The sequence below is a fragment of the Mauremys mutica genome, chromosome 15 (genome assembly GCF_020497125.1).
Source record: "Mauremys mutica isolate MM-2020 ecotype Southern chromosome 15, ASM2049712v1, whole genome shotgun sequence".
Taxonomy (NCBI): Eukaryota; Metazoa; Chordata; order Testudines; family Geoemydidae; genus Mauremys; species Mauremys mutica.
Window position 1 is genome coordinate 38,366,307 of NC_059086.1, and position 20,601 is coordinate 38,386,907.

The 20,601-nt window shown below is 67.3% G+C and overlaps 1 protein-coding gene across 4 annotated transcripts in view; it reads right to left on the minus strand.

Annotated features, from left to right (window-relative positions):
* Positions 1–9,666: 9,666 nt before the first annotated feature.
* PLXNA3 (plexin A3) overlaps positions 9,667–20,601 on the minus strand; it is a 32,068-nt gene continuing 21,133 nt past the window's right edge. The window contains exons 24-31 of one of the 4 annotated variants that reach the window (XM_044988011.1): positions 17,672–17,831; positions 17,074–17,177; positions 16,363–16,459; positions 14,740–14,927; positions 14,480–14,649; positions 13,495–13,707; positions 12,760–12,910; positions 9,667–10,879 (exon numbers count right to left, since the gene is read on the minus strand). In XM_044988011.1, coding sequence (XP_044843946.1) covers positions 10,784–10,879; positions 12,760–12,910; positions 13,495–13,707; positions 14,480–14,649; positions 14,740–14,927; positions 16,363–16,459; positions 17,074–17,177; positions 17,672–17,831 — 1,179 coding nt within the window. In that variant the 3' untranslated portion in view covers positions 9,667–10,783. Of the gene's footprint in view, positions 10,880–12,759; positions 12,911–13,494; positions 13,708–13,999; positions 14,230–14,479; positions 14,650–14,739; positions 14,928–16,362; positions 16,460–17,073; positions 17,178–17,671; positions 17,832–20,601 lie in introns of those variants that run through there. The other 3 variants (XM_044988010.1, XM_044988009.1, XM_044988012.1) reach the window with 3 other exon arrangements.

Here is a 20,601-nt window from a genome sequence, read left to right on the forward strand (position 1 = left end):
AGATTCCCCACCCTTGGCTCCGCCCCCCACTATGTCCACCCTCCGGCCCCGCCCCCTCTCCCGCTAGGACCCGCCCCTGGCTCCGCCCCCCACTATATCCACCCTCCGGCTCCGCCCCCTCTCCCGCTAGGACCCGCCCCTGGCTCCGCCCCCCACTATATCCACCCTCCGGCTCCGTCCCCCACCCGCTAGGACCCGCCCCTGGCTCCGCCCCCCACTATGTCCACCCTCCGGCTCCGCCCCCTCCCCCGCTAGGATCCGCCCCTGGCTCCGCCCCCACTATGTCCACCCTCCGGCCCCGCCCCCTCTCCCGCTAGGACCCGCCCCTGGCTCCGCCCCCCACTATGTCCACCCTCCGGCTCCGCCCCCTCCCCCGCTAGGATCCGCCCCTGGCTCCGCCCCCACTATGTCCACCCTCCGGCCCCGCCCCCTCTCCCGCTAGGACCCGCCCCTGGCTCCGCCCCCCACTATATCCACCCTCCGGCTCCGCCCCCTCCCCCGCTAGGACCCGCCCCTGGCTCCGCCCCCACCCGCTAGGACCCGCCCCTGGCTCCGCCCCCCACTAGTTCCACCCTCCGGCTCCGTCCCCCACCCGCTAGGACCCGCCCCTGGCTCCGCCCCCCACTATATCCACCCTCCGGCCCCGCCCCCTCTCCCGCTAGCACCCGCCCCTGGCTCCGTCCCCCACCCGCTAGGACCCGCCCCTGGCTCCGCCCCCCACTATATCCACCCTCCGGCCCCGCCCCCACTCCCGCTAGGACCCGCCCCTGGCTCCGCCCCCCACTATATCCACCCTCCGGCCCCGCCCCCTCTCCCTCTAGGACCCGCCCCTGGCTCCGCCCCCCACTATATCCACCCTCCGGCTCCGCCCCTGGGTACCCGCCCCCGATCCTTCGCTCCCCCCTCCTTGCCTGGATCCACCCCCTCCCCGTCCCCACAGCCCAGCTCCCCCCCCACATTGCAGGGGGAGGTCTGGGGCAGGTGGGGCAGAGCGCCCCCCCCAGATGGGCGTTTCCATCGGGGAGAACAGAGAGAGGCTGGAATTGGGGGGGGTCTGTTAAATGGCCCTTAATTATACCCGGCTGGAGAAAGTGGTGACAATGTGGGGGTCCTCTAGGGCGCGTGGGGGCTCTTCCCGGGGGGGATGGAGAAAAGTGGGGGGGAATCTCTCCCTGGAGGAGGGGCCCAGGACACTGGGGTCCTATTCCCAGCAGAGGCGGCTCTAGGATTTCCACCGCCCCAAGCAGGGCGGCACGCCACGGGGGGCGCTCTGGCGGTCGCCGGTTGCCAGTCCCGCGGCCTGCGGATGCTCCACCGGAGCCGCGGGAGAGGTCCACCGGAGCCGCCTGCCGCCCTCCCGCGGGACGCCTCTCTTGGCGCGCTGGGGTCTGGAGCCGGCCCTGATTCCCAGGAACAGTCCCATAGGCCACCTAGACCGGTGTCCCAACTCCCGTAATGCTGCGATGCCCCAGCAGGAAATGAATGAACCTTGGAGATGGGGGGGGCAAGCTGTTCCCACACCTCACCCCAGAAGTGGCTGCATCTCCGCACTGAGCAAAGGGTCTCGTATAACCAGCCCCTTTGCCCTGCCATGGGGTGTGTGTGTGTCAGCGCTGGGCAAGGGCTCCCTGTATAACCAGCCTCTGCACCACCCCGGAGCGGCCACGTCCCGGCGCTGGGGACGGAGGGTTTCCTGTATAATCAGACCCTGCCCGAGATGGCCACAGCCGAGCGCTGGAGTATGAGGGTGTGTGCGCGCGCACACACACACTCACACTCACTCACACACACTCACTCTCTCTCTCTCTCTGGTGGGCTCTTTTTTAACACTTCCCTGACCCACATGGGACCCTGCCAAGCCCTAGCCCTCAGTGCTGTCCAGTGGCAGGGAGTCCCACTGGCTCGCGGTGAACAAGGTACCCTCCTCCTCCATGGGCCACAAATACCAACCGCCACCCCCCCTGCCAGGTGGCATTTTAGCCTGTCCCCTCCAAGGAAACATCAATTGCAGCGCTCTCCCTCCATCTTCACACCAGGACGCCTGGGTTCTCTCCCTTAGAGCGTGGGGGGGTGGGGCGGTGCTGGGAGCCGGACGCCTGGGTTCTCTCCCTTAGAGCGTGGGGGGGTGGGGCGGTGCTGGGAGCCGGACGCCTGGGTTCTCTCCCTTAGAGCGTGGGGGGGGGGGCGTGCTGGGAGCCGGACTCCTGGGTTCTCTCCCTTAGAGCGGGGGGGGGGGCGGTGCTGGGAGCCGGACGCCTGGGTTCTCTCCCAGCTCTGGGTGCATAAATTTATTTCTTCTATAGACATGGGGTGGGGCTCTAAGCCCCTTGTTCAACCACCACTGAGCAGCTTTGTGCCCAGCAGAGGGCGCTGTCCTGCCATATCAGCCCGGAGACGCTGGGCCCGGCGCCCAGCCCCAGAAGCTGGGGCGAGGCTCTGGGGCGCTTCCTGCTGGGTTGTCAGCCCCTGGTGTGTGAACCCAGGTGTGGACCTGCTGGGTCCTGGTATAAACAGCCCCCCCCCCCCGCTCTAACCCCCCAGCCCCCCCGAGCCGGGGGAGAACCCAGGCGTCCAGGCTCCCAGCTCCCCCTGCTCTAACCCACCGGCCCCCACTCCGCTCCCAGAGCCGGGACAGAACCCAGGAGTCCTGGCTCCCAGCCCCTCCTGCTCTAACCCACCAGCCTGCCCCCCTCCCAGAGCCGGGAGAGAACCCAGGAGTCCTGGCTCCCAGTCCCCTCCCCTCCCAGAGCTGGGGGGAGAATCCAGGAGTCCTGGCTCCCAGCCCCTCCCCGTTCTAACCCACTCCCCTCCCAGAGCTGGGGAGAGAACCCAGGAGTCCTGGCTCCCAGCCCCCCTGCTCTAACCCACCAGCCCCCATGTCCCTCCCAGAGCCTGGGAGAGAACCCAGGAGTCCTGGCTCCCAGCTTCCGCCCCACCCCCTCGGCTCAGCCAGCCTCGTGTCACTGTGCATCAAGCGATTAATGTGCTAAAAGCCCCGTGGATCATAATTAATCTTTATGAGCCGGGGCCTGAGCTTGCCACAACCATCTCCCCTCCCCCATCCACGTCAGGGGAGATTTATGGGGCAGTGTGTGGGGGGAGACGAGCCAGGGATGGGTCTGGAACATGTCTGAGGTTTGCATTGCAGGCAAGCGGTACATCCTGGGGGTGGGGATGGACATGCCTCACCCCTGAGCCCCCCGAGCCACCAATCCAACAGCCCCTGGATTGCTAAAGAAGGACCCACAACTGTGCTCAGCATTTCTGCTGCAGCGTGTGACATCACAGTGCTGGGCCTGCCTTAATGAGCGTGGGGGGAAGGGGCTGCACCCCCCCCCTCACTGGGGAAACTGAGGCACTTGGGGCTGAGGTATTAACCCCCCCCCCCCAACTGCAACCCAGTAAACCTCCACTTCCCCCCAGAGCCAGGGAGAGAACCCAGGAGTCCTGTCAGGACCACCCAGAGGATTCAGGGGGGCTGGGGTCTTTGGCGGCAGGGGTCCTTCCACTCCGGGTCTTCGGGGCACTTCAGCGGCGGGTTCCAGAGCCAGTGAAGGACCGGCTGCCGAATTGCCACCTAAGTCCCAGAACGGAAGCAGCTCTGGGTCTTCGGCAGCGGGTCCTTCACTCACTTCGGGTGCGTTCGGCGGCACTGAAGGACCTGCCGCCGAAGACCCACAAAAAACTCTCATGGGGGCCCCTGCAGGGCCCGGGGCCTGGGGCAAATTGCCCCACTTGCCTCACCCCCCTCCCCCGGCAGCCTTGAGTCCTGGCTCCCAGCTCCACCCCACCAGACTCCACTCCCGTCCCAGAGCCAGGGTGAGAACCCAGGAGTCCTGGCTCCTCCCCAGGCCCCAAGGTTGTGTTATTAGCTGGGGCCTTGGCATGGCTCAGGCAGGGCAACATTAACAATGCTGGAGCCGTTATTAATGGGTCTGGGGTCTGGCCAGGTGAGGGGGGCTAATGAACAAGGCTGGCACCATGCCAGGCTGAGCTGGGAACCAGAAGCGTTGCTGGGGCCAGAGCCGAGCCGGCGTCCTAGGGGAGAAAGGCCCTGGTTCCCCATTCCCAGCCCCCCTGAGCCAGCCAGGCCTGAACCCATCACCCCTGCCCAGCTCTCCCCACACATGTTCCCCCATTGTGGGGTAGGTCCCTCTCCTCCTTATAGGATCCTGGCACTGAGCCAAGGACCCTCCCCCGGCCCCAATTTCTGTTTTCCTGGGAGGAGGGGTTGTTTGGCACCACCCAGCTACCTGTTCCCCCTGCCTGGCCCCACACTAACTTGGTTCCTCCCCATCCCCTGGCCATGGACTTATGGCTCCGCCACTTGTTCCCACAGGGGTTTTTTTTTAAACTGGAACGTTAAACATGCCTTTACGAGGCCGTTAGCGCTGGGGGGTGGGGAACGCCAAGGGAGGGCTCTGGCAAGAGTGGGCAGGGGGTGCTCTACCCTGGAAGTCAGGACTGGGGCCTGTGGGGGGCGCCATGGGGCAGGGAATGGGGTGCTGGGCAGGGGACGCGCTCCCCTGAAAGGCAGGGCCGGGCAGCAGGGGGTGCTATGCTGCCTGGTCTCCCATCCAAACTGTAAACTGGGCTTTCCCTGCTTAGCAGGGGCCTGGTTAGCTGGCTCCAGCTGCAGCTGACAGGTGTGTGGGGGTCCCAGGGGAGCTCCCCCTCCCCCGTCTCTGTCCATTAACGTCCCATCAGTTGCTGGGCCAGAGAGCAGATGAATACTTAAAAATCCACAGGCACAGATGGTGCAAGCTCCAGGGGGAGCTCAGGGCGGGGCTGTGGGTCGGGAGCGTGAGTCACTGGCAGAGCTGGGGGGCAAGGCTGGGCTGGCAGGGGCTGCGGGTCAAGAGTGAGGGGCACCGGCAGAGCTGGGGGGAGCCCAGGGCTGGGCTAGCAGGGGCTGCGGGTCAAGAGTGAGGGGCACCGGAAGAGCTGGGGGGAGCCCAGGGCTGGGCTAGCAAGGGCTGCGGGTCAGGAGTGAGGAGCACCGACAGGGTTGGGGGGGGCCGGACTGGCAGGGGCTGAGGGTCGGGAGTGAGGGGCACCGGAAGAGCTGGGGAGAGCCCAGAGCTGGGCTAGCAGGGGCTGTGGGTCAGGAGTGAGGGGCACCGGCAGAGCTGGCGGGGGCAGGGCTGGCAGGGGCTGCGGGTCGGGAGTGAGGGGAATGGGTGCCCCTCCCCACCCAGAACTGAAGGGCCCATCACTTATTCATCCAGCTGGCACCACAACATCTTTCACATCCCTCCATCCTGCCCCCATCCGCTTCTGAGGCAGATGCCAGAGCGGGGCCGGGCACGAGCCTCGAATCCCTCCCGTCCCAGCAGAGGCAGAGCAAAATCTGCGCCCTGAGCCATCCTGGCTCCAGCAACAGCACCAGCAAGAAGCTCCCGCTGGGAGAGAAACTGCCCCTCTTCCCGACCTCAGCAGTATTATTGGGGAAGCCCTCGCTTCCGGGGCCCAAAGCCCGTTCTGCCATCAGTTTTTCCTGCTGTCCAGTGGCGGGAAGTTCCACTGGATTCTCGAGCATCACGGTTCAGTCAGATTCAAACAGCAGCCTCTTATGCTGGCGTTTGGTGTTAGAACTCCCCCCCCCCTCTAGCCCTGCTCTGTCGGGGGGGTCTGTGCGGGGCCTGGTGTGACGGGGACTGTCACGGAGTGTGGGTGAGTCAGGGTCCTGCACCCCCGGCCTCCTGCGATTCACCAGGACTCTCAGCCAGCCAGTAAAGCAGAAGGTTTATTTAGACGACAGGAACACAGTCCAGGACAGGGTCTTGCAGGCACAGATAACAGGATCCCCCCTGTTAGGTCCATCTTGGGGCCCCAGGAGCCCCACAGCCCCCATTGGGGATCAGAGCCCTGTCTGACCTTCCCTTCCTTTCCCAGCCAGCTCGTCTGCCCAGCCCCTTTCCCGGGCCAGCAGCTTTGCAGAGGAGGGGCCCAGGCCATCAGTTGCTAGGAGACAGAGTGTCAGGCATTCAGGTGCACTGGCCCCTTCCTCTGCAGCAATCACACACCCTGATCCACCACCTAGATATTAAGAACTGCAGAGGGGGCACTGAGGCACCAACACAGCATTCACAGATCCCAGTAGGAACAGTCCCACTTCGTCACACCTCTCCCCCCTTCGAGACCGAACTGAGCGGGGTCACTCCAGCCAGTGACCTGGGGAAGTTCGAACCCACCTACATTCCCATGGATGCCCCAGGATCCCCCCAGTGATGGGGGAAGGGTTACCCCAGGCCATTCCAGTTTCCTGCCCCCCTTTAGGTCAGGGGGACTCGAAGGCTTATGCAGCCCAGGCCCTTTCCCCACCCCAATACCCCTGGGGTTCAAGCTGGGCTGGGGGCTTCTCCCCACGTTCCAGTCTGGGGGGCTGTGATTCAGGCTCTCTTGGTTCAGAGCCCCCCTTTTGACCCTGGCCCCCCTCTGGAAAGGCTCCTCTGTGCTGGGCAAGGGTCCTACAGCCATTTTCCCCTTGTCCCGGGCCTCCCTCCCCCTCTGGCAGGGGTCACAGGAGCGGCAGTGCTGCCGGACATGGGTAAAGACCCCAGGCCAGTAAAAGTTCCGTAGCAGCCTCTGCTGGGTACGCCAGGCTCCCTGGTGCCCTGAGAGGGGGATGTCATGGGCCTGGCACAGCAGCTGGCAGCGATACTTCCGGGGTACCACCAGCTGCCTCCTGATCCCCCCTGACTCCATTTTTCCTGGGGGAGCCCATTCTCGGTACAGGAGCCCCTTCTCCCACAGGAACCTTTTCCGGCAACCTCCCCCCATGGTCTGTCCCCCACCGAGGTCAGCCAGGTCCCTTATCTTCTGCAAGGAGGGATCTTTGTGCACCTCGGCCTGGAACTCCGCAGCTGGGACAGGGATGGGAACCTGCTCTCTCTCGCCGGCTGGGTCTGCGGCCGCAGCCTCCTTGAGCTGTGTCTCTGGGCGTTCCCTCCCCACCAGGTCAGGGTCCGGTGCCTCGGGCGGAGTGCCTTCCCCGGTGTCAGGGTGCAGAGCCCTGCGTCGACTCTGACTATGGGTCACAACCAGGGCACCCCGGGTGTTACTTGGCCAGTCCTCGAGGTCCCCCCGATTAACACCTCCGTGGGCAAATGTGGGTGCACCCCCACGTCCTTGGGGGCCCTCCTTGGCCCCCCACTTCAGGTGCACCCTCACCACGGGCACCTTGAATGGGGTCCTGCTCACACCCCTCAGGGTCAGGTAGGTGTTGGGCACCATCTGATCTGGGGCCACCACCTCGGGCCGGGCCAGCATCACCTCTGCGCCCGTGTCCCAGTACCCAGTGACCTCCCTCCCGTCTACCTCCAGGGGAACAAGGCACTCGCTCCGGAGGGACAGCCCTGTGCCCACCCTGTAAACGCAAAACTCGGAGCCTGGGGCATCCAGCCCCTCGGAGGGGCCGACCCGGGGCCCCCCTCCCTCCTTCGCAGGTGGTGCGTGGCCAGCCCCCCTTTCCTGCGAACGCTGCCCCTCATCCGGCTGGGTCTCTACCAAGTTAACCCGGTGGGGGGTCGGTCTGCTCAGTTTGTCCGTGAGCCTGGGGCACTGGGACCGTATGTGGCCCCTCTGGCCACAGTGATGGCAGTTCATGTCCCGTTGGTCCCCTCGAACCGGTCGGTTGTCCCTGACGCTGGGTGTTCCCCTTGGGAGGGGGGTCTCCCGATTCCCCTTTTGGGAGGTCCCCGGATGACTCTCTCTCTGCGTCGCGGCGGGCCTGTTCCTTTGGGGCTCCTCCCTGCCACCCCCCGACCGGCTCTTCACAAACTCATCGGCCAGCCGCCCTGCATGTCGTGGGTTCTCCGGCTTTTGGTCCCTCAACCACAGCCTCAGGTCGGATGGGCACAGCTCATACAGCTGCTCCAGTACCAGCAATTTAACCAGGTCCCCCGTCGTCTGGCCCCCATCTGCCCACTTGCTGGCGTATCCCTCCATGCGGACGGCCAGCTGCAGATAGGAGACCTCAGGGGTTTTATCCTGACTCCGGAACCTCTCCCGGTACATCTCAGGGGTCAGCCCAAACTCGCGCAGCAGGGCCTGCTTGAATGGGTCGTAGTTCCCTTTCTCCTCCTCCCCCAGCTGGCCGTACAATGCCACGGCTTTGGGGTCCTGTAAGGGGGTGAGAACCCGGAGCCTGTCCGCAGGATCCACCTGGTGCAGCTCGCAGGCCGTCTCAAAGGCACCCAGGAAGTCATCCATGTCCTCCCCCTCCTTGCGCGGGGCCAGGATGCACTTATCAAAGCTCCGTGCCGGCCTGGCCCCCCCTCACTCACCGCAGCCCAGGTCCTGCTGCCCCCCTGCCTCGCCAGCTCCAGCTCATGGTGACGCTGTCGCTCTTTCTCCTCCAGTTCCCGCTCCCTCTGTCGCGCCTCATGTTCCCTCTGTCTCTCCTTCTCCTTCCGGCCATGTTCTCTGTGTCTCTCACGATCCTCCAGCTCTCTCAGTTTTAGCTCTCTCCCATTCCAGCCGCTTGCGCTCCACGGAGGCCGAGCGTCGCCGGGAGGATCCCCGGCTGGGGGGTGAGCTTCGCAGGGAGGATCCCCTGCTGGCCGGGGGGGGTCACGGTGCCCTCGGTAGTCGCTGGGCTCCTCCTCCCCCTCCCCCTAGGAAGGGGGGGTCGCGGGAAGCCCTCAGCAGCCGGCTGACCACTCCCATCAGGGACAGACACTGGTGCCTGCGCTGCATCTGCCAGGCTGCTTCCCTCAGAGACAGGGATCGGTTCATTCAAACGATCTCCCTCCAGCTGGGCAATCAGCAGGTCCTTGGGGAGCTTCCCACTGCGCAGCCCCCTCTGCTTGCACTGCTCCACCAGGTCGCACTTACGCCGCTTGGCAAACATCTTCCTGCTGGCCGCTCGCAGGCCGGGGTGCTCGCCGCTCCCCATGGGTTCCAGGGGGACCCCTAGTGTGCCAGTCCTTGAGGTCACCCCCTCTCTGCCAGGGTCGAGCTGCAGCCTCCTCCGCCCCTGGGACCGCTCGCTGCGATCCCCCGGGGGACCCTGTTACTGCAAAGTCCTTCTCTCTGGTGACACTCTGCTAGGGGTTGATCGCCCCTACAATCGTCCCTTCATTTTACTGCTCCCCAGTCACTTACTGCAGGAAGCGCCATCCACGGGGTGCAGTCGATCCCACTCCTGCCACCAGGTGTCACGGAGTGTGGGGGAGTCAGGGTCCTGCACCCCCGGCCTCCTGCGATTCACCAGGACTCTCAGCCAGCCAGTAAAGCAGAAGGTTTATTTAGACGACAGGAACACAGTCCAGGACAGGGTCTTGCAGGCACAGATAACAGGATCGCCCCGGTTAGGTCCATTTTGGGGCCCCAGGAGCCCCACAGCCCCCATTGGGGAATCAGAGCCCTGTCTGACCTTCCCTTCCTTCCCCAGCCAGCTCCAGTCTGCCCAGCCCCTTTCCCGGGCCAGGAGGTCACCTGACCCCTCGGTCTCCAACACCTTCAGCCGGCACCTTTGCAGAGGAGGGGCCCAGGCCATCGGTTGCTAGGAGACAGTGTCAGGCATTCAGGTGCACTGGCCCCTTCCTCTGCAGCAATCACACACCCTGATCCACCACCTAGATATTAAGAACTGCAGAGGGGGCACTGAGGCACCAACACAGCATTCACAGCCCCCAGTAGGAACAGTCCCACTTCGTCACAGGGACACCCAAGCTCTGTCGGGGGGGGGGGGTCCGTGTGGGGCCCGGCGTGACGGGGACACCCCGAGCTCTGTGGGGGGGGTCTGTGTGGGGCCCGGCGTGACGGGGACACCCCGAGCTCTGTCAGGGGAGGGTCTGTGTGGGGCCCGGCGTGACGGGGACACCCCGAGCTCTGCGGGGGGGGATCTGTGTGGGGCCCGGCGTGACGGGGACACCCCGAGCTCGGTCGGGGGAGGGGCTCTATGCGGCCCCCACCATGGTATATGAACCCCCCCCAACACAATGGCCCAGTTGGGGGCGGTTGTTTTTTTTTCAGCACTTTAATTAGCAAAAGAAAAGTTAATTATAAAATGAACAGAGAAAACAGCTGCGTGGGAGCGAGGGAAGGGGTCTGTCCTGCTTCCCCCAAATCTCAGGGGGGGAGCCAGGCCCCCCCTCCCCGCGCCCACGTGCAGTATGACTATTTACACAGATATCGGGGGGGTTACACTGAAATTTCTTACACCTGGGACTAAATTTACACCGAACCCCCAAGACGCAATAAATTATTCAGTAATTAAGGCACCACGTCGCCGGGAAAGGGGGTGCTGGGGGGGCTGGGGAGGGGAGTCCCTGGGACAAGGGGGTGCCGGAGGGAAGGGCTGAGGAGAGGGGTCCCTGGGACACAGGTTACATCTCCAATTCCCATTGTCACTGTCACCAAAACAAGAGGCAAATTCCACCAGCTATTTGGGGGGGCTGTACAGGGGGGAGGTGGGGGGCTCCTTTCAGCTGCTGGGCTCGGGGTGCATTGGGGGGCTGGGGGAGGGGGTCATACAGTACTGGGGGGCTGTTCAGTTTTGGGGTGGGGGTCCAGGATTGGGGTGAAAGGGGGGACATTGCTCCAGCCCAGCCAGATCCGCCCCCCAGCCCTGCCCCCCCCTCGTACCCCCCACTTCGCCACCAGCAGCCCCTCTGGGTTATTGCTACGAGGCCAGGTCCCGGTGGCACTGGGGGGACGCTCCCACCCAGAGCCGCTGCCCCCCAAAAGTCAGCCTGCCCCTGAGCCGGGAGTCGAAGGTCACGTGGTCCCGGAGGAGGTCGAAGGTCGCACTGGCTGGCCGTGGGGCCAGCCCCCCTCAGCTGTTGGTGGAGACCAAGGCGATGACCTGCTCCAGCCGCTGGCGCAGCCGCTGCTTCCGGCAGCTCCCGTCCCGCTCCAGCGCCGTCAGCACCTGTGGGCGAGGGGCACCCAGGGGGTCTCACCTCCTGCCCCATGTACTGGCAGAGCTCCCCCAGCGCCGGGCGGGGGGGCAGCGGGGCGGGGGGACTCCCCCGGCGCCGGGCGGGGTTGGTGGGACTGGGGGGGGCAGCGGGGTGGGGGATCGCCCAGCGCCGGGTGGGGAGGCAGCGTGGGGGGGGGCTCGCCCAGCGCCGGGCGGGGTTGGTGGGACTGGGGGGGCCGCGTGGGGGGGGCTCCCCCGGCGCCGGGCGGGGTTGGTGGGACTGGGGGGGGCAGCGTGGGGGGGCTCCCCCGGCGCCGGGCGGGGTAGTTGGGACTGGGGGGACGGCATGGGTGGGCTCCCCCCGCGCCGGGCGGGGTTGGTGGGACTGGGGGGGGGCAGCGTGGGGGGGGCTCCCCCGGCCCCGGGCGGGGTTGGTGGGACTGGGGGGGGCAGCGTGGGGGGGCGCCCCCGGCGCTGGGCGGGGTTGGCGGGTCTGGGGGGTGCAGCATGGGGGGGGCTCCCCCGGCGCCGGGCGGGGTTGGTGGGACTGGGGGGGGCAGCGTGGGGAGGGCACCCCCGGCGCCGGGCGGGGTTGGTGGGACTGGGGGGGGCAGCGTGGGGGAGGCTCCCCCGGCGCCGGGCGGGGTTGGTGGGTCTGGGGGGGGGCAGCGTGGGGGGGGCGTCCCCGGCGCCGGGCGGGGGTGGTGGGACTGGGGGGGGCAGCGTGGGGGGGCCTCCCCCGGCGCCAGGCCGGGTTGGTGGGACTGGGGGTGCAGCGTGGGCGGGGCTCCCCCGGCGCCGGGCGGGGTTGGTGTGACTGGGGGGGTGCAGCGTGGGGGGGGCTCCCCCGGCGCCGGGCGGGGTGGGGGGGCCTGGGGGGGGCAGCGTGGGGGGGCTCCCCCGGCGCCGGGCGGGGTTGGTGGGACTGGGGGGGGCAGCGTGGGGGGGCTCCCCCGGCGCCGGGCGGGGTTGGTGGGACGGGGGGGGGCAGCGGGGGGGGGCTCCCCCGGCGCCGGGCGGGGTTGGTGGGACTGGGGGGTGCAGCATGGGGGGGGCTCCCCCGGCGCCGGGCGGGGTTGGTGGGACTGGGGGGGGGCAGCGGGGCGGGGAGTCCCCTGGCGCCAGGCTGGGTTGGTGGGACTGGGGGGGGCAGCGGGGCGGGGGGTCCCCTGGCGCCAGGCTGGGTTGGTGGGACTGGGGGGGGCAGCGTGGGGGGGCTCCCCCAGCGCCGGGCAGGGTTGGTGCGATCTGACGAACTGGGCCTGTTCTTACTGGGGGCTGTGAGTGCTGAGGGGGGGTTGGTCTGGGAGGACGGGCTGCACTGGGGGTGGGAGACTGGTCACTGAGCAGGTAACGGGAGAACCAGGAAGGGGGGAGGCCAGGGGACCCCTCTGCCCGGGGAGCTGAACAAAGGCTGGGGGAGGAGACGCCGGGCAGTGGGGGGGTTCAGGAGCCGGCTGGGGAATGGAGGGAAGCACAGACAGGGCTCTGACCCCCCAAGGGGGCTGTGGGGCTCCTGGGACCCCAAGATGGACCTAATTGGGGGGCTGTTGTCTGTGCCGGCAAGGCCTGTCTGGGACTGTCCCTCTGTTGTCTGAATAAACCTCCTGCTTTCCTGGCTGGCTGAGAATCCTGGTGAATCGCAGGGAGCTGGGGGTGCAGGGCCCCGACTCCCCCACACTCTGTGACATGGGACTGGGGGGGGCAGCGTGGGGGGGGCTCGCCCAGCGCCGGGGGGGGTTGGTGGGACTGGGGAGATCAGGGGGGCGGGGGCAGGTCTCACCCAGTGCCGGGCGGTGGGGCAGTGGAGCGGGGGCAGGGCTGGCGAGGGGGCATGGTGGGGTTCAGGGGGTGGGGAGGGGCAGCAATGGCGGGTCGGGGGGGCTCACCTCCTGGCGGTAGCGCCCCACGTACTGGTAGAGCTCCCCCAGCGCCCCCAGTGTGTTGAACTCCCCAGCGTGGAGCCGTGACTGCTCCCCCAGGTAGGCGTCCATGTCCTGGTCACTGATGGGCGCCATCCTGGCAATGTCCCGGTAGTACCTGGGGGGCAGAGAGTGAGGGGGGGCAAGGTCACCCCCACTGCCCCCCACGACCCCATTACCCCTTCTACCCCCTGCATCCCGCTGCCCCTCCCCCCACTGCTCCCCATTGCCCCTCCTATCCCCTCCCTCCACATCCCAGCGCCCCTCTCCCCACTTCCCCCCCACGACCCCATTACCCCTTCTACCCCCTGCATCCCGCTGCCCCTCCCCCCACTGCTCCCCATTACCCCTCCTATCCCCTCCCCCCTACATCCCAGCGCCCCTCCCCCCACTTCCCCCCCACAACCCCATTACCCCTTCTACCCCCTGCATCTTGCTGCCCCTCCCCCCACTGCTCCCCATTACCCCTCCTATCCCCTCCCCCCCACATCCCAGCGCCCCTCCCCCCACTTCCCCCCCACGACCCCATTACCCCTTCTACCCCCAACCCGTTTATCCTGATGCCCCTCCCCTGCTTCTCCCCCCATAAGGGAGCCCCCTGCGTCGCCCACTCCCCCAACCCCCAACTCATCTCAGCCCCTCCCCTGCCCCCCACTCTCCCCAGCAGTCTGGCCCCAGCTCTCGCTGCCCCCCCCCACTCACCGCTCCACCCAGCCGCGGTAGCCGGGCAGGTCCTTGGCATAGAGCAGTTTGGTGGAGGGCGAGTCCTTGCCCAGGCGCTGGGGCGACGTGGAACACGAGTCCATGAACGTCTGGGCCACCACGGAGAGACACGCGTCCGTGATGCTGCTCTTGTGCACGTCGAACACGAACTGCGGGTTCTTGATCACGTTCACCCAGAACCGCAGGGGCAGGCTGGGGGGGCAGGGGTCAGAGAGTGCCAGAGACCCCCCCGGGACCCCCAGCCCCCTGGGACCCCCAGCCCCCCAACACCCCGATCACATCACCCAGAACCGCAGGGGCAGGCGGGGGGGCAGGGGTCAGAGAGTGCCAGAGACCCCCCCTGGGCCCCCAGCCCCCCCACGGCCCCCCAACACCCCGATCACATTCACCCAGAACCGCAGGGGCAGGCGGGGGGGGCAGGGGGCAGAGAGTGCCAGAGACCCTCCCTGGGCCCCCAGCCCCCCCACGGCCCCCCAACACCCTGATCACATTCACCCAGAGCCGCAGGGGCAGGCTGTGGGGGCAGGGGTCAGAGCGTGCCAGAGACCCCCCGGGACCCCCAGCCCCCCCACGGCCCCCCAACACCCTGATCACATTCACCCAGAACCGCAGGGGCAGGCTGGGGGGGCAGGGGTCAGAGCGTGCCAGAGATCCCCCGGGACCCCCAGCCCTCCCAACACCCTGATCACGTTCACCCAGAACCGCAGGGGCAGGCTGGGGGGGCAGGGGTCAGAGAGTGCCAGAGACCCCCCCGGGACCCCCAGCCCCCCCATGACCCCCCAACACCCTGATCACATTCACCCAGAACCGCAGGGGCAGGCGGGGGGAGGAGGGGGGTCAGAGAGTGCCAGAGACCCCCCCGGGACCCCCAGCCCCCTGGGACCCCCAGCCCCCCAACACCCCGATCACATCACCCAGAGCCGCAGGGGCAGGCGGGGGGTCAGAGCCCCTCCAGGGGTCTCACCAGTTGCTCTTCCAGGTGTGCCGCACGTCGGGGTCGCTGATCTGGCGCCGATCCGCCTGCTCGTCCAGGAAGTCGAACATGTACTTGATGGGCAGCGGCAGGGCGCTGGCCCGGTGCGCCGTGCTGAACAGCGTCTCGAACAGGTCATCCACAAACTTCTGCAGCGTGCCCTGGGGGCGCCGGGGGTCAGACTGGCCACACGTGGCCCCGCCCCTCCCGCACGCTCCCCCTGGCCCCCCAACCCCCAGCACACCCCGTACCTTGGTGGCCAGGAGCCGGGTGAGGTAGATTTCCGACACCATCTTGCTGCCCCCCTCCTTGGGGTCGCCCAGCGGGTCGTGGCTGCGGACGAGGTGCCAGAGCCGGGTGCCCCCGTCGCGCTCGGGGCTCAGCATGGGGGCGCGGGAGCGCAGGCTGTCGGGGCTGCTGGATGGCCGCAGGAGGCTCTCTGGGGCGGGGGACGGGTCGAGGGGAGGTGTCGGAGCCCCAAGTCCATTGCCCAGCCCAGAGCCCCTTGCTCCCGCTCCCTGCCCATCCAGCAGCATGGGGGAGGCCATTTCGACTACTCCCCCCACCCGGTCTGGATGGGACACGGGGCTGGGGGGGGCAGGGGCTGAACAAGGTGTCTGGGATGTGGGGGGCAGACACTCCCTGCAGCTCCCCAAGTCCCAGCCCCACCCTCCCACAACCAGGGGCGGCTCTAGGATTTCCGCCGCCCCAAGCATGGCTGCACGGCGCGGGGCGGGGGGGGGGCGCTCTGGCGGTCGCCGGTCCCGCGGCTCCGGTGCACCTCCCGCAGACGTGCCTGCGGATGCTCCACCGGAGCCGCGGGACCAGCGGCCCCTCCGCAGGCACGTCTGCGGGAGGTGCACCGGAGCCGCCTGCCGCCCTCCCGCGGGACGCCGCCCCAAGCACGCGCTGGGGTCTGGAGCCGGCCCTGCCCACAACGCCATGTCACTCTAGGGCAGCTGGGGTGACCAGATGTCTTGATTTTATAGGGACAGTCCTGTTTTTGGGGTCTTTTTCTTATATAGGCTCCTATTACCCCCCACTCCCGTCCCAATTTTTCGGACTTGCTGTCTGGTCACCCTAAGGCAGGGATGGGCAAACTATGGCCCGCGGGCCGGATCCGGCCCTTCAGGGCTTTGGATCCGGCCCCCGCGGGATTACCCCTGGTGGTGCTGCGGGCCCGGCGCTGCTCTCAGAAGCAGCCCCCGGGCCGGGAGGCAAAGGGCTCCATGTGCGCACGCAGAGCCCTCTGCCCCCCCCCACCCAGGGGCCGCAGCACTTCCTGGAGTGGCATGGGGACAGGGCAGGCATGCAGGGAGCCTGCCCTGGCCCTGGTGTGCGCCACTGCCACCCCGGAGCCACTTTAGGTAAGCGGCACCGGGCTGGAGCTCAAACCCCTCCTGCCCCCCGCCCCCCAACTTCCTGCCCTAAGCCCTCTGCCAGTACCTCGCACCCCTCCTGCACCCAACTCCCTGCCCTGAGCCCCTTTCTGCACTCCTGTGCATTCCAACCACCTGCCCTGAGCTCCCTGCTGCACCCTGCACCCCGTGCACCCCAACTCCCTGCCCTGAGCCCCATCCTGCACTCCGCACCCCTCCTGTACCCCAACCCCCTTCCCTGAGCCCCCTCTTACACTCTGCACCCCTTCTCTGCCCCAATCCCTTGTCCTGAGCCCCTTCCTCCACATCCCGCACTCCACCCCCCCTGCCCCGGCCCTGCATACAATTTCCTCACCCAGATGTGGCCCTCGCCCCAAAAAGTTTGCCCACCCCTGCCCTAAGGGCAGCACAGGCCCCCTGTCAGGCTGGGGGGAGGTGTCTCTGTGGGGCAGGAGGGGAATGGGTGGGTCTCTTGGGGGATCCAGGGGGCCTTACCGTAGCGGCTCAGTGAGTGGCTGAAGGTGCAGGAGTTGGGCAGGTTGCACCCCGAGACCTGCCGGGGTGTCAGGGCCACCTTGGAGCCATCAGTCACCTGGGGGAGAGGCAGCAGGTGAGGGGCGCCATGGGGGACTGTCCGGGGACAATATGGGGGGGTGCCTGCCCCAGTGCGCTGCTGCAATTCCAGGCAGGGTGTGGGGTAGGGATGCAGGTGTAGGGCCATGGGGGGGCAGTGACGGGGCCCTATGTGGGGGCCTGTCCCACGTGCTTGGGACCTAGCGCACTGACACATTGTGGATGGGAGGGGAGCAGGAGGTTATGGGAGGAGCAGGGGGCTCTGGAAGGCAGTGGGGAGAGCAGGGGCTGGGGGGCAGTGGGGGGCTCTGGGGGTCCCCACCCCACCTGGTAGTTGAGGTGTGGATGGGGAGCAGGAAGCCACAGGGGGCTCTGGGCGGCTGGGGGGAGGTGGGGGGCTCTGGGGGGCTCTGGGGGTCCCTGCCCCACCTGGTAGTTGAGGTGTGGATGGGGAGCAGGAAGCCACAGGGGGCTCTGGGCGGCTGGGGGGAGGTGGGGGGCTCTGGGGGGCTCTGGGGGTTCCTGCCCCACCTGGTAGTTGAGGTGTGGATGGGGAGCAGGAAGCCACAGGGGGCTCTGGGGGGCTCTGGGCGGCTGGGGGGAGGTGGGGGGCTCTGGGGGTCCCTGCCCCACCTGGTAGTGTCCCAGAGTGTTGAGCTGTTTCCAGTCGCCCTCAATGCGGCTTGTCACATCCTCGTCCTGTAGGAGGGTTCGGCCCGACCGGCCCTGGCGCCACTCTGAGAACAGGGTGTGTGTCAGACCCCCAAATACAGCCCCACCCCCATCAAACACCCCTTGGGCAGCAACACCTGCCCCCCGCCCCCCAGCCTCCCCTGAGACAGCCTTGTGCCCCGAGCCTCCCCCCCTTGCGCCTCCTACATAACCCACACCCCTCTGGGCCCCAAAGCCCCATTACCCCTTCCCCAGTGCCCCCCCCCCGCATTCTCAGCTCCGTGTCGTTGGCCCGGGGGCGCTGGGAACAGGGGACCCCCCGGTACCCCCCATCTCCCCCATACCCAGCTCTGTGTCATCGGCCCGGGGGTGCTGGGAACAGGGGACCCCCCGGTACCCCCCCATCTCCCCCATACCCAGCTCCGTGTCACCGGCCCGGGGTGACTGGGAACAGGGGACCCCCCGGTACCCCCCCATCTCCCCTGTACCAGCTCCGTGTCGTCGGCCCAGGGGCGCTGGGAATAGGGGACCCCCCGGTACCCCCCCATCTCCCCCATACCCAGCTCCGTGTCGTCGGCCCGGGGGCGCTGGGAATAGGGGACCCCCCTGTACACAGCGTCCAGCAGCTTCTCCTTGGCCTGAGTGATGGTGTCGCAGTTCAGCACCTTCACGGGCACCTCGGGGCCAGCGGGGGGGTCGGGGCTGGCACAGTACAGCGTCTGGGGGGGACGGCAGGTCGGGGGGGTCCCTTCAGTCTGAGTCCCCCTCCCCTTCCCTGCTTCCAGCCCCCACCCCCTGGAGCTTCTAGCAGAGGGGTGACTTGGTTTCTCCATCCCCGGAGGGAGTGACCCATGGGTGGGGGAATGACACATGCCCGGAGCCCCCACAAGCAATTCCCCCCCAGTGCTGGGTGCCAGGGGGCGAATGGGATTTTGGGGGGCTGCTGGAGACGCACAGACGGGGGACACAGGGTTGGAGGAGGGCCCCCGGGCACCCTGGGTGATGCGTGGGGGCCAGAGAGGTCTGTCACGGAGTGTGGGGGAGTCAGGTCCTGCACCCCCGGACTCCCTGCAGATTCATCAGGACTCTCAGCCAGCCAGTAAAGCAGAAGGTTTATTTAGACGACAGGAACACAGTCCAACACAGGTCTTGCAGGTACAGATAACCGGATCCCCCGGATAGGTCCATCTTGGGGGGCCCCACAGCCCCCCCTTGGGGATCAGAGCTCGGTCTCCCTGCCTCCCCTCTGTTCTCCAGCCAGCACTCGTCTGCCCATTCCCTCCGGCCCCTCCTCTTTCCTCAGCTCCTTTCCTTTGTCTGCCCTGGCCAGAGGTGTCATCTCCCCTCCCCCAGGCCAAGCTCAGCTCACAGTTGAATTCCTGCATCTTCACCTAAACCTCTGGCTCTCCCCTCCCCCGCACAGACAGTCTGTGCTTCCTACTTCTTCACACCTCTCCCCCCTCCGAGACTGAACTGAGCGGGGTCACTCCAGCCAGTGACCCGGGGAAGTTCAGACCCACCTACAACCTTATGCCGCCCGCGCCCTCTCCCCACCCCAGTACCCCTGGGGTGCACACGGGGCTGGGGCCTTCCCCCCACGTTCCAGTCTGGGGGGCTGTGATTCAGGCTCTCTCGGTTCAGAGCCCCCCTCCTGACCCTGGCCCCCCTCCGGACAGGCTCCTCGGGGTGGGGCCCGGGCCTTACACCCATCTCCCCCCTGTCCCGGGCCTTCCTCCCCCTCTGGCAGACGTCACAGGAGCGGCAGTGCTGCCGGACATGGGCAAAGACCCCAGGCCAGTAATAGTTCTGCAGCAGCCTCTGCTGGGTACGCCAGGCTCCCTGGTGCCCTGAGGGGGACATGTCATGGGCCTGGCACAGCAGCTGGCGGCGATACTCCTGGGGTGCCACCAGCTGCCTCCTGATCCCTCCTGACTCCATCTTCCCTGGGGGAGCCCATTCTCGGTACAGGAGCCCCTTCTCCCACAGGAACCTTTTCCGGCCACCTCGTCCCATGGTCTGTCCCCCCCCGAGGTTGGCCAGGTCCCTTATCCTCCGCAAGGAGGGGTCTTCCCGCACCGCGGCCTGGTACTCAGCCGCTGGGGCAGGGACGGGGATCTGCTCTCTCTCCCCGGCTGGGTCTGGGGCCACAGCCTCTCTGAGCCCTGTCCCTGGGCGTTCCCTCCCTACCGGGTCAGGGTCCGGTGTCTCGGCCAAAGTACTTTCCCCGGGGTCAGGGTGCAGAGCCCTGCGTCGACCCTGACTACGGTTCACGGACAGGGTACCCTGGGTGTTACTTGGCCAGTCCTCGAGGTCCCCCCCCATTAACACCTCCGTGGGCAAATGTGGGTGCACCCCCACGTCCTTGAGGCCCTCCTTGTCCCCCCACTTTAGGTGCACCCTCGCTACAGGCACCTTGAATGGGGTCCCGATCACACCCCTCAGGTTCAGGTAGGTGTTGGGCACCATCCGATCTGGGCCCACCACCTGCGGCCGGGCCAGCGTCACCTCTGCGCCCGTATCCCAGTACCCAGTGACCTCCTTCCCGTCTACCTCCAGGGGAACAAGGCACTCGCTCCGGAGGGGTAGTCCCGTGCCCACCCTGTAAACCCCAAACTCAGGGCTGGGAGCATCCAGCCCCTCGGAGGGGTCCACCCGGGGCCCCCCTCCCTCCTTCGCAGGGGGTACGCGGCCCACCCCCCTTTCGTGCGAACGCTGCCCCTCATCCGGCTGGGTCTCTACCAAGTTGACCCGGTGTGGGGTTGGTCTGCTCAGTTTGTCCCGGAGCTTGGGGCACTGGCCCCGTACGTGGCCCGGTTGGCCACATTGATAGCAGCCCATGTCTCGTGGGTCCCCTCGAGTGGGACGGCTGGACCTGACGCCAGATGCTTCCCTTTGGTGGGGGCCCTCCCTCGGCTCCTTCTGGGAGGTCCCATGGTGACTCTCTCTCTGCGTTGAGGCAGACCTGCTCCTTCGAGACGCCTCCCTGACATCTCCTGCCCGACTGTCCATGTATTGGTCGGCCAGCCGGCCTGCATGCTGCGGGTTCTCCGGCTTCCGGTCCATCAGCCACTGCTTCAGGTCGGATGGGCACTGCGCATACAGGTGCTCCAGTACGACTAGGTCAAGCAGGTCCTCTCTGGTTTGGGCCCCAGCCGTCCGTCCACTTGCGGGCGTACCCCTGCGCCCGGTTGACCAGTTGCAGGTATGTGACCTCCCGGGTCTTACGTTGACCCCGGAACCTCTTCCGGTACATCTCCGGGGTCAGCCCAAACTCGCGGAGCAGGGCCTCTTTGAACAGGTTGTAGTCCCGCGCCTCCTCCCCTCTCATTCGGCTGTACACCTCCACGGCGGTGGAGTCCAGTAAGGGGGTGAGGCACCGGATCCTGTCTGCAGGGTCCACCTGGTGCAGCTCGCAGGCGTTCTCAAAGGCCGTCAGGAAGGTGTCTATGTCCTCCCCCTCCTTACGCGGGGCCAGGAAGCTCTTACCGA